Source organism: Pelodiscus sinensis, chromosome 9, assembly GCF_052426305.1.
Source record: "Pelodiscus sinensis isolate ZL-2025 chromosome 9, ASM5242630v1, whole genome shotgun sequence".
Taxonomy (NCBI): domain Eukaryota; kingdom Metazoa; phylum Chordata; order Testudines; family Trionychidae; genus Pelodiscus; species Pelodiscus sinensis.
The window spans coordinates 12,371,136-12,384,567 of NC_143060.1; the positions used below are offsets into that span (position 1 = coordinate 12,371,136).

The 13,432-nt window shown below is 44.8% G+C and overlaps 1 protein-coding gene across 2 annotated transcripts in view; it reads right to left on the minus strand.

Moving 5' to 3' along the window:
• Positions 1-13,432, minus strand: part of LRP8 (LDL receptor related protein 8) — a 300,238-nt gene that overhangs the window by 39,539 nt on the left and 247,267 nt on the right. The window contains exons 6-9 of one of the 2 annotated variants that reach the window (XM_075936002.2): positions 8,119-8,241; positions 7,617-7,739; positions 3,168-3,287; positions 2,913-3,038 (exon numbers count right to left, since the gene is read on the minus strand). In XM_075936002.2, the coding sequence (XP_075792117.2) occupies positions 2,913-3,038; positions 3,168-3,287; positions 7,617-7,739; positions 8,119-8,241 (492 nt within the window). The remainder of the gene's footprint in view (positions 1-2,912; positions 3,039-3,167; positions 3,288-7,616; positions 7,740-8,118; positions 8,242-13,432) is intronic. The other variant, XM_089780427.1, reaches the window with a different exon arrangement.

Genomic DNA, 13,432 nt, shown 5'->3' on the forward strand with positions numbered 1-13,432 from the left:
TTTCTGCCCTTTGCAGGCATGAAGCCTCGCGTCCCGGAAACTCATGTCAAATGCAGTGACTGTGGTTGTGGTATGGAGGGGTGAGCACTGCTTGAAAAGAGTAAGCTCTGGAGATATGTGCCATCTGTGTTCCTCAAATGCGACAGGAGTAGTGCAAAATTCTGCACATTTTCAGTGTGTTGATCTTTGGCCCATGACCTCAGCTCAGGGGATCAGGTACAAAAGTGAAGATGCTTGCTATATTAGAGCAAACTAAACAAAAGCTATACAGGCAGTCCCCGGGTTACGTACAAGATAGGGACTGTAGGTTTGTTCTTAAATTGAATTTGTATGTAAGTCGGAACTGGTACATATTGTAGGGGAAACTCTAGCCAAACATTTCTCCAGAGCTCAGTTTTATTCTCCCACACCTCACTTCCTTCAGTCCTTTATTCTCAAGCTGAGGTGTCTGCTGAGAAAAGCCGCTCCGCGTCTCCCTGGTCTGCTGGGGGGAAGCAGCTAGTGCGGGGTTGCCTCACCCCGTTTGTAAGTAGGGATCTGATGTAAGTCGGATCCATGTAACCCGGGGACTGCCTGTAATGCAAGTAGGAGTGAGCAAAATTTAAAGATCATTTTAAAATGGGCTTTTCAGAGAGCCTGAAGGTGAGTATTTCACTTGAGGTTGATGGTGCTTAAAGCTGCGAGTTTCTCATGGAAATCCCAGATTCTATGGCTTTTCGGGATCTCAGTGACTTCTGAAGCAACTGACATGACAGCCCCCTGAGCAGCTTGGGCAGATCCTGGGCCAGGTCCATCAGTTGTTTCTGGAGCAGTCTTGGGTCACTGCACCTACCCTTCCCCAGAAACTGCAGGAGTCTGGGTGTGGGAGGGGGCATGGGTGCGGAAAGAAGTAAAGCTCTGGGCAGCGCTTACCTTGGGGGCTCCCTGGAAGCAGCAAAATGTGCCTCTCTCATCTTCTGGCTCCATGCACTGCCTCCACCCACAGGCACTGCACCCGCAGCTCCCATTGGCTGCAGTTCCCAGCCAATGGGAGCTGCAGAGCCAGTGCCTGGGGCAGGGACAGTACACAGAGGTAGAAGCTAACGGAGGAACATGTCACCACTTCCAAAGAGTGGAGCAGGGAGCCTGCAAATAATTCATAGCCCCGCAAATTCCTGAGTATTACCTGATGAAGGGTCTGCTATTGCTCTTGTTTTTCTAGTTCTGTGATTTTGTTTCTATCGATCACAAAGTTATTAAAACTCACAGTCTCTCTGTGTGTCTCACCAATTGTCATCATAATTAATCACTAGGCGGTTCCCAAAGAACAAGCCTGTTATTAGTGACAAGTGCATTCCACACCTCAAATTAATCATAAGGCCTCAAGAGAGAGCTTTGCTTCAGTAAGGACTGCACAATTTAGCCCAATGTTTCCCATTTTAAATGATGTGAGGTCACTTCCCAAAAGACTTGAACTGAGAAGAAACTATTTAAGGAAAAACTGAGTTTACTGGAATTTTTGTAGGGTGGGTACCCACCTCCTACTTGGAGACAAAGCCACCCTGCGCCTTGGAGGATGGATGGGATAGAGAACACTAGGATTGGGAAAAGGAGCTATATAGGAGAAAGCTGAAAAAAAGGTTTTTTTGGAGTTCTAAAAATATGAGCTTCCTCAATCCAACCCCAAGCCTGATAGGGCTCTCCCACCAGGCACTCTGGCTTTAAAGCTGCCTCGCAGAGACCCTGAAAAGCAGGAATTTCTGACCAGGAGCAAAAGGTGGGTCTGAGAACAACCCAGACCCGACAACTCCAGCTGCCCCCATAGGCTGTGTCCAGACTCAGGGTTTTTTTCGGGAAAAGTAGCCTTTTCCCGAAAAAACTTCCCCTGCGTCCAGACTCAAGCCGCATTCTTTCGAAATTAATTCGAAAGAACGCGGCTTTTCTTTCGATGGCGGTAAACCTCAATTTACGAGGAAGAACGCCTTCTTTCGAAAGTTCCTCTTTCGAAAGAAGGCGTTCTTCAATGTAAATAGGGCTTCTTCGAAAGAGAGCATCCAGACTCACTGGATGCTTTCTTTCGAAAAAGCAAGCCGCTTTTTCGAAATTTCTCCGTGCAGTCTAGACGCTCTCTTTCGAAAGAGGCTCTTTCGAAAGATGCTTTCGAAAGAGCCTCTTTCGAAAGAGGCTTGCAGTCTAGACATAGCCATACAGCAGAAGGAAGGGTCCCGGCCTGTACATAAGGTCTGTTGGATGTACTGACTTTAAGGACTTTTTATATGCAGTATATTAGTATAAGAAGAAAACTTATCTGGAATTTCCAGGGCAACTTCACGGAGCCAGCTCCCCCCGGGAAATCACTCCCCTGAAAGCCAATCCCTTCCACGAAATGAGATTTAATGTGGCTGATCCTACACCTTTTCAGATACAACTTTCCAGCTTCTTGACATTAGCATATTTTCTTTTGCACGGAGCTGAGACGTTTGTTTCTTCTAGAGCACGTGAGCTGCTGCTCTGGTTTTTTTGATTCGTTTCAGAGTTTGGAGAGAGGTGGGGGATGGGTCTGCTGGCTAACCCACCTATTTCTAATTGTGTTGCTTTTTTCTTATTATTACTTAATTTTCGCTGCACTGTTTTTAACACCTGTCAAGAGACTTTCCTTTTTAGTCTCAGCTTCAAACAGCCAACTGGTGACTGTAATCTCGAGCTGCACACACTGTTAAAATATTCTGATCTGTATGATGAGCGGAGCGGTTGCCTCGAGACACATCTGCTATCACTGTAGCAGTTCTGTGTGGTTTGAAGCGACTGCCATTTGGCTTTTCATTTTCCTTTTGTCTCCTTTTCCTGAACCCTTGGCTTACACACCCATGTTTCTTTATAACGCTCACACTGCTGGGTCAGCTGGGTTTGAGTGCTTGCTGGGGTTGCCTTACCTACGGCTTTGCAGTTCTTGGAGAGGGTGTCCATCTCGTATCCCTCGTAGCATTCACATTTGTAGTCCCCCTTGTAATTAATGCATCTCTGGCTACAAGCGTCTGGATTCTCACATTCATCTATGTCTGAAAGGAGCGTTTGAAACCCATCAATAACTTGAAATCAAACCATCTGTGATGGAGCAATGCTGTAGTGACTATAATTACGTCTCTGTACAGTGAAACACAAGAGACTGCTGTTTGCATGTAAATTACCTCCACACGTTTTTTTATCCAGAAGCTTGTATCCGGGAGGGCATTCGCATTCATAACCGATCTTCAAGTCTTTGCATATGTGTGAGCACCCACCATTGTTGATCGAGCATTCGTTTTGGTCTAAAAAGAGGCATACAGATTATTTAGTATAAAGGAGGGTTTTTAATCCAAAGGCTGAGCATATTAAAATGGGCAGAGGTACCCAGAAATGTTTCAGTAGCTACCAGCTGCTGGTGGTTGGAAGCCAGCACATTAGTGACTTCACAAATAGGAAACACCCACCAAAATATTATCTTTCCCTGTGTCACTCCAAACTGACATTTTAAAGCCCCTTTGACTAGACACCAGAAGCCCAAAATGACTATGCAAATCAGAGGCACTGGGGATATTGTACAAAATTCTTCGGTCCCCAGCTCCCATCCAGTCATGAGTCTTTTGCTTCCATGCATTAACTGTCAAGGCATCTGGGAATTATCCCCATTTGACTTCCTCCTCTCTTTACCATGGTGGCATATACCAAACTGTTTTCTTGAGCTGTAATAATCCATTCTGAGAGAGTCAACTGACCCAAGTGTCCCAGCTAACTGGGGAGAGTCTATATGGTTTTAGTCATTCCCAGCTAATACTTAGGGGAAATCTATGCTTAGAGAGCTTCAGCATATACCAAGGTACAGTCCTTTGGAGATATTCCCACCAATACAGATGTTCAGTCCGTACACTGACAGTCTGACAGCTGTCAGCCAATCTAACTCATATGTACAGTCTATATGTACAGTCTATACTAGGGATATAAGAGTGTAGCCATTTAAACTGCTAACCAATGTGCATGAGCTTATCGGTTACCCAAAGAGTTACACGTGGCTCCTGGTCTGGCTCCCAGAAGAGGGGCATCAGGCAGGAGCTGGTACTTGCCTGGAGCCAGCTTAAAACCCAGCTCTTGGCATGCACTGGCTCCCGGGGAGCTGCCTGTCTCCCCATACTGCTGCCTCAGATACACAGGTAGCAGTGCGGGGTGGCAGGCAGGAGCCAGTATACACAGGGAGCCAGCTTAAAAGCTGGCTCCAAACACACACCAGCTCCTGGGGAGCAGCCGCTATCTCCCACCCCCAGGTCCCGCACTGCTGCTTCTGTATCAGAGACAGCAGCATGGGGCAGCAGCCGGGTCCTGGGGTGGCAGGCGGGAGTGGATGCATGCTGGGAACCAGCTTTTAAAGCCAGCTCCCAGCATGCACTGGTGCCCGGGGAGGCAACTGCTGCCTCCGTGTAAACGTTGAAATTTTCAGCAGGTACACGGTTAGCAAATTACACCCATTTTAACATCCTTGGTCGGAACAGAGATAATCATATCTACTATCAAAATGCTTTCTCATCAAATGTTGCCCTCTGTTTTTCTCCCTTTTGCAAGAGCTGAAATGAAAAGAGAAGAATAACTGCACCCTTGTAACTATAAAGAGGTTAAGGAAGGTTCTTTTCTTGCCAGAAATAACATCTTCCTTTTTGTTCCAATTAACCTATACAAGGTGAAGAGAATTATCCTTCCTCTGTCTAGGATCGCTGATGCAGGGGATGTGGGAGTTCTGGGGCATACTGGTTCATTGGGACACACAGCTAGAAACGTTAATGTAATATTCAGGCAGATTTATTTATTTATTTATCTTTACTCCTTGCTTCTTTGGATACCATTGTGTAGCAGCACAGCACAGCTATTAAACAACGAGAAGAAAATATAAACAACGAGCTAATTAACAGGCTAGGAAAACATTGCACCAGAAGACAATGCATCTCAGCTGTAGCATGCTTCTGCTTTCCTAACTAAGAAATAAGCACATTATTCATAACAGCAAGACCACTAGGCTCTGAGTAGCTGTCCACAGAGTCGTGTTGTGTGCCGTAGCTGTTCTTTGATATTAAATGGATATTTCCTTTTACTCTCCTTATATTGGCCTCTAGCCTATTAGATGTGCACATGCAGACTTAAAAATGCCACAGGTTATTGTAACTTAAACAAGGATTTTGTAGCATGGATATAAAAGCATTACTCAAGCTCTGATTCTCTCACTGCAGCTCTTAACATGGACCTTGAAGCAGGCCAGGAGAAGACACTACTCTGCTCAGTAACCCACTATTCTACTCTGCAACCAACTACCCAAACTAGACCCACATAACCACCTCACAATTTAAATAAGATGATTACTAAAACTCTGCATTGTTTGGCAGGATATCAAAGTGCTATGGAGTGGTTGCTAAATACACTTACTCCCTGTTTTACAGATGGGGAAACTGAGGCAGGCAGTGTTTAAGTTACTTGCTCTAAGTCATGCAGCGAGTGGCGATGGCAATACAACCTGTATCACCTGACTCCCTATTACGATTACCTGCATGTTGCCCTTTAACTTTACCTAAACTTTGTTACTCTGTAACAACAAAGAACCAATTAAATTCCTTTGGAGGGATTTCGGATCATGCTTTTCTATTTTAGACAACAACGCATAACCAGTATGGGAGCACAGCAGGCTAGCAAGGTCATATAGCTACAGATTCTGCACCACACCACACCACACTGTGCCATGATGTGATCAGTTCTGCGAAGCTGAACTAGGCCAATACGTGGATGGGAGATCTTTACAATCAGAACATCTGCAGCATTCACTCAGAAAAACATACAGAGATGTATATTAGTGTGGAGAAAAGCCAAGAATCAGCAAGAACAGAAGACAACAGCAATGGTAAATCGCTGGGTCCCAAGTGTACACTCACATAGACTCCTCTGTGTTAAGTCATGTGTGGGTGAAAAATGTAATGCATCAGTATTTCGCTGGGATGGAGGAGGTGCCTCTGTGAGATTCCCTTATAAATGTCTCCAGTCTCTCTGTTTGAGCTGATATGGAGTAACAGGCAGCAAAAGTGGCATTGCTACCCCTTGTCAGCTCAGGGGAAAAGTATAAAAGTCAGCAGTAGAACTTCAGACCTTGTTCTGGGTCAAGTTTCTCTATTTCAGAATCAACATTTGAAAGAAAAAAAGTCTTCCTATAAATAAAATAGTTTTTCACTGTTACACTTTCTGAATTAGCCTCTTTGGACTAACAGTTTTTGAAGGCAGATTATTGCTGGTTCCATGCAGGTGTGCAAGGCTGAAAGGGAAGAGTGCAAGGAGTCTATCCCGTAAGCCCTTTGTATGTGAACCAGCCACAATCCCAGTCTTTGCATTGCCTGGGTCTGTGTAGTAGGGACGTAATAGTGTAGTCAATTAGTTGGTTAACTGATAAGCAAAAGCTTATCGATTAATCCTATCGACTACACACGCCTACCTCCGCTGCGGCTCTGCATTTAAAATGTAGTAGGGGCCGGGCAGGCAGGCATCTCGGCTCAGTCCCGGTTTGTGCCAGGTCCAGGACCAAAGCGCACTGCAGCGCCCACAATTAAAATGCAGAGCCACAGTGGAGGTCGGTCCTGGACCCGGTTTGATAATTCTATTGACTACATTAGCAAATTACCTGCCTCTTAACATCCCTATGGCGTAGTACTCCAAACTAATGCTGCTGATGGCAGTATTCTCCTAAAAGGACGGGTGAAAGGCTCAATAACCCCTCACTTGCCTGCACCAAGAAGTCCTCCAGAAAGAACAGAACTGCTCTTTGGTTGTGCAGTTTGGATTCTTTTTGCCTTCTAATAATTTAGAGGCAGCTAATAGGTGCTTGTCAGTAAAGCCCTGCTTGTATACAAAATTTGTATCCACACCCACAGTTGTATCTGCAAAAATGAGATGCAGGTATCCACACTGACATCTGCATATGCAGATACCTGTGGATATAAAGTGGATGGCCACAGAACTGCAAGGCTTTACTCATCAGGAATGTGCTTTTATGGCTTCTGTAATTTTCACTAACTCTGAATCCAATGTAATTTTAAACAGGGGGAATTTTTATCAGGCTCATTGGAAGCCACGCTCTTAAATCCCTAAAGAAAACCTCTATAACATGCAGACACTTGAAATGAACAACACCAATAGGCCTCACCTATCTGATAACTACTTAAAAAGCACTTTCCATCTGTGAAGCATTTTACAAAGGCTAATTAACCCACATGCCATTAATTATCTAGTGTCAGGAAGGTGCGAATTTAGTTCTTGACTCTTGTGCTCAGAATACACATCCCTCCATGAAGATAAACTGCACTTCCCGATGCAGTAGAGTGGAGCCTCTGAAAAGCCTGCAGGTATATCTGCGCAAGCCCAAGAGACTAAAACAGCCAGAGAGCCCAATGCTGCTTCCATTTACATCCGTGCAATGGGTATGTGTGTGCAGAGAGAGACAGAGAGAGGGTATGTGTGTGCAAGAGAGCAGCTAGGAATGGCCTCAGCAGCCACATGTTGTAATTCTACTAATTGTGAGCACCAGAGAGAGAAGAGGTTAACACAGCAGCATAAATGGAAAGAGGTATGTACTGTACCACATTCTTTCAGAGGCTCGTCAGACCAGTCCCTGCAGTCTCTATGTGAATCACATACTTTGACTCCATCAATGCACTCTCCACTTCTACACTGAAATTTCCTGGGGCTTGCACATGTGGACTCTGTCGTGTTGGGCAAGAGAGGAAAGCAACTAAGTTAGATTATGATAATGAAGACTGAACATCAAGCTTCAAGAGGATAAGATTAGCAGTAATGAAATGATGTTAAGCAAAAGAATATTTAGATTGATCATCATGGACGATTTTTTTCCCCAAGAGTGAGGTCTCTTAGGACTTTGGAAAAGGCTCCTTAGAAAGCCCCACTACTGGAATAATTTAAAATGCTCTATAAGGAACAACCCTGCATCTTCCAAGGGAGATGGATAAGGCGAACTAATAGGCTAATAGAGGCCTTTTGTATCTCCAGGCCTACGATGCTCTGACAGAGCTGGAGTTGTTGCGGTACCTTACACTGAAGAGAATAGGCATTGGCTATACATACCATTAATGCAACCTGCTTCATCGCTGTTGTCCGGGCAGTCGTGTACCTTGTTGCACTGCTTTGTGCCGTGGATACAGGTCCCATCCCCACACTGGAACTCATCAGGGCGGCAGGTCACTAATGCTTTAAAATGACACCATCCAACTGTTAACCAGCATAGATTTTAAATGGCTTCATACAAGAGTCTTTAACCACATGCGAGACTCTTCGTTTGGCTTATTAATCTCTACCTAACATGCACCCTGGGCTCCTGTACCCAATTTAAAACATGAATTATATGCAGAGTTGACTGCATCTATTAAAGGACTCGACAGAAGCTCAGTGTCTCTTTGTGCAGGAGGCTTTAACCATGGGATGGAGTGCAGTCACAGAAATTCCCTGGTGTGCTGATCATGCTAGTGATTCCTGCCTTCTTGCTTTCTCGAGCTCTCCACCACCCTGTACTTCTGGGCCAGTCCCGCTGGGCTCCCTGAGACAAGGCACGGCTCAGAGTTGGGGTTACCACCCTCTTAAAGAGAAATGCAAACACTGAACCACTTCAGCTCTGGGAGGATGCAATTCCAGGGCTCAGCACCTGGGAAACTAACTCCCAAATGGGACCAACCCCCACCTACACAAAGCCGTTTTCTCTGTGTAAAAGTTTTAGAGGAAGACTTATCAGGTAAAAGCCCCCTTCAATGAAAGAGAGCTATGTATAATGGTTGCTCCCCCATTATTTACAGAATTATTTACACTGGGCCTGATAGTAAACCAAAGTGTTTTTATTAAGTACAGACAGTGGGATTTTAAGTGGCTGCAAGTGAAAACAGATCAAAGTTAGTTACTAAATTAAAATGAACTGGAAACCTAGAGCTAGTTCTAATTCACTAAGAAACTTATTTCATGTGGATTCATATCATAAAGAGCTGTTCTTATTTCAGGCATAATCTTCAAATCAGAGACAAATTCTTTCACTCTGATTTGGGTTTCCAGCCTTCTTTGTATTCTTTTAGGGTGTGCCCAGCCGTTTCCCAGGCCAGCCGAAGACAAAGGGGCTGATAGCTTCCCATTGCTTAAATGGATTCTCCCCTTAGGTGGGAATCTTTTGTTTTACATTTACATCCTCTTTATGTGGAAAAATACCAGGTTCAAGATGGATGACAGTACCAAGTGGTATGGTCACGTGTTCCTAAGACCAACCACAGTTTAGACTTACAGGATAAACAAGGCTGTTTACAAGATGCTGAGTTGAACAAGTAATGGCTATCATTAGCACATTTAAAACCATGAACAGATGCACAGTACATATTTCTAACTTCACATACAAGAATGATACATGCACCAAAATAGGATACACCGATCCAGGATATTGTAACGTTAAAACTGATAGGTTACATGACGTATTTTTTTCAAAGCATCGCTGAGTTATGCACATCTATATACACAAACCAATTTTCATAAAGCATGGGGGGAGGAGAATGGTCACAAATGGTTAACAAACTTGGGTTCTGTCAGACCAAGAGCGGGAGAAAGCTCTTCACTGAGAATGTCCTGCCTTTAGCCCTTCGGTGTTTGAACATGGCAGTTTGTTGAGGTACTCCAGTTAATCTTATGGGCCAAGGCAAAGCACAAGGAGTGAAGTGAAGGGAGGTTCCAAAGAGGATGGAGAGAGGCTGTTCTCAGTAGTGACAGGTGGCAGAACAAGGAGCAATGGTCTCAAGTTGTGGTGGGAGAGGTCTAGGTTGGATATTAGGAAAAATTATTTCACTAGGAGGGTGGTGAAGCACTGGAATGAGTTACCTAGGGAAGTAGTGGAGTCTCCATCCCTAGAGGTGTTTAAGTCTCGGCTTGACAAAGCCCTGGCCGGGTTGATTTATTTGGGGTTGGTCCTGCCTAGAGCAGGGGGCTGGACTTGATGACCTTCTGAGGTCTCTTCCAGCTCTATGGTTCTATGATTCTAAGTGAGTCGCCAAGGCAGGCCCGAGCCAGCCATATACCTTGAATAGCAGCCCAAAGCCAATCAATGCAGACAACAGGGCTTCCTGTCAGAAACAACGTTAAGCAAATGGGCAGCCAAATTCTATGCTCACAGAAGTTTGATTGGTTTTCAGCTTTAGCCCACATGAGGTGCGCTGTCGCACCCCAATGGGAAAGAGATAAAGGCAGGGAGAACTGAGCACTGGCTCTGGCTACCTCTCCTTAGCTTTCTACTGATTTTAGATAAAACAAGATTTTTTAACAAAATACCTTTGAAACAAGTCCAACCTGAGGTCCCGGGCCAAATTTATCCTTGGTGTAACTCCACTAATGTCAAGGCTGTTACACCAGGGACCAGGCTAAGACTGGAGGTATGAATGTCAGAGATGCTGCATATTCAGAAGTCACACTGAAGACCAAAGGGAGCTACAAGAGCTCAGCTGGGAGCTGGGCTGGGGGGGTCTAGGTGAGAGTTTGAAAACATGCTGGCTGACAGAGCATGAGTCAAGCCTGAAGCTCACTTTCCTGGTCAGGTTATTACTGACTCAAAACAGGTCTTTATGACAAAAACATTAAGAAACCTCACAGTGACAAAGGGCTAGAGTCACAAGGGGGCTTTAGGCCTTACATCACTCAGTCTTGCAATGCCTAACTCTGAAGCAGTCCACTGCCTAGTGGCATTCACAGCCCTGTGTTAGGTGCCCAGGCTCCCCACACAGGTGCCTGAGGAAAGGGTTCACAGAAACCACCACACTGAGCTGCCCAAACTAGCTAGTAGGAAAGGCGAAGGAAAGGGAGGCGGGGGAAGGTTAAGCCCTTCCCCTCAAAGGGAGTTAAGTGCCTAACTCTTCACCAAAGGGAGGCAGCTCCATCCACTCAGGATTCACTGTGAACCCTTTCCTGGAGTTCGGCCTGAAGCCAAACCAGTCCTTTCCTGCAAAGAACCCAAGTGGAGGTGGAGAAAATGGTGGTGGCCTCCTTATGCTCAAAAGACTGGGGGTTCTGGCATTCACCAGCAATACAGGAAACCAGGGTTCATGTCCCTGCTCCTAATCAGGCAAGGTAGGGACGTGACCCTGGGCCGCCCCCATGCCAGGTAAGTGCAACTAACTGCTGGATTGTCGTGCATAAAGGGTGAGCGGCTCCACTGTCTTCTCTGTGTGAGTTAGGCCTCTCTTGATGAGGCCCTGCAGACAAGGCAGATGGGGGAATGACTAGTTAGAAATTCCCCCCAGCGCTGGGTGTGAGCTGGGACACCAAGCTGCTTGGTGGTGTTAGGACTTCAGTGCCAGTGCTCACGTTCCCCTGGCAGAAATGTAGGTGCCCCGGGGACTTCAGGCACCTACAGGATTGGGCAGCAGCTGAGCGGTGTTTTGTGAATGCCAGTGGCACCTACATGTTGAACGTGGGCACCTAAAGGTGAGGTAGACACCTATATCCTCCTTTTAATTCTAGTCCAGAGCTTTTACCTGAAGCAGTGTCTTCCTGGCCTCCATATCTGGGACTCTAATTTATACTGAAAATGAGTACAAAAGCTCTATAGGTGCTCAAGGGTAGGGGCCAGTTTGATTGCGAAGGAGACCTACAGCTCCCTGGTATGTTATCTCCCCCGCCTCCAGTTCTGAGGAGCCCATCTTCCAAATGTTTCCTCAAAATTCTATTAAAGTAGCAAATGATTTGAAAGTCTTTACTGTTGTGTTTCTTCTCTGGGGGCTAAAGTCTGGCCCTAAATGACAGAAAATCATTGCCTCTGAATAGCTGTAGGAGGTCAGAGCTGATGTTAATTCATGTAATCCAGAGCTGCCTGGTAGAATTTTCCTTGACAATTTCATAAACTGTCTCTAAATAGAGAAATTATGGCTTTTAGATAGCCCCCAAAAGGGCCAAGAGACATTAAATGATCTAGCAGCAAGTATCATAAAGTGCAAGCAAAGGCACAGCACCATATAGGATGCACAATACAGACGGAGGATGATTTCACTTGACTGAATTCTAGCACGCACAGAATTGAGGCATGACCTTTTGTACAATGACAGCTGCAGCAGCTCTGGAGAAGTGGGGAAATCCAGGATTTATAATAAATACACTATGACAAAATATAGGCTGTGAGGTGGTACCACCACCAGCAGCACCCTACTGCCAGGATAGCCTGGTCAAATGCACCCCATAAATACACGAACATAAATCTTTGCAAAAAACACCAAGGGGAAAAACAACTTTCCCATGCAACAAATGGTATCCTAGCAGCTAGAACTTTATCAAGATCAAATTCCCGAAGCTAATAGTGAGACAATTAAGTAGATGGGAGACTTCAAAAGCAACATCTGGCGGACCTACTGGATCCATCAGTTCCATATTCTTCATTGTAGGTGGAACTCAGCAATAAAGCAATTGCCCAACCCAATCCTACACTTACTCAAGTTAGTACAATTTTTGCCACTCAGTTCAACTAAGGACCTGCAGTTCATCAAGTAATTTGGGATCCTCAAGGCAAAAGTCTCCATCTACCTTGAATATATGTATTTATTCTGAGTAGTAATATTAGTAACAGTAACAAGAATCCTAAGTTTAGGTTTATTTTAAAAAGTTAAACAAACTTACTACTACGACTTAATACTTAGTCCTGCCATGAGTGCAGGAAATGGAGTAGATGACCACGTGAGGACCCTTACAGTCCTATGATTCTATGATACAGAGAAATGTTCTCAGTTTTTAATGAAATATATTTGTAGGAAACCCAAACCTAATATTGTACATCTGCATGAGAATTTGAGGGGGAAACTGTAAACACGCTAGTTTAGAGTCTTTATCCATGCTGAATAGGCAGCAAAATGCATGAATACAGATGCAAGATGGTACAAAGACTTAGTATGAAAAATAACCCACAACATTTTAAGTTAGCAAAGTACAGTAATGAGGATAATGAAGCAGATGTTTGAAATGTTTGGTTTTCAGAGGTGCTGATCACTTGTATCCCAACTGACCCAATGGGAACTGCAGGTTCTTAGCACTTCCAAAATACAGCCACTGAGAGCCTTACATTTGGCATCCAACACTTCTGACAATAGTGCTTAACGTTTGCGAACACAAAAGCCAAGGAAGTTGACATAAGCAAATAAAGAACCAGAAAACTCCCCAACCTGGGGTTCAACACAGTTCCTATAAACCAGTGATTCCCAACCTCTGGTACTGTAGGGGGTCCACAGAAAGTTTAAAATAGAAATTAAAATAAGTGTACGGAACCTCTTATTGCCAGCACATCTTTCAGCCCATGTTACTTCCCACGGCTCAGGAAGCAGCATAGGCTAAGGGACATGCATGCTGCATACACAGCTATATTGTTTGGGGGGTCCATAAC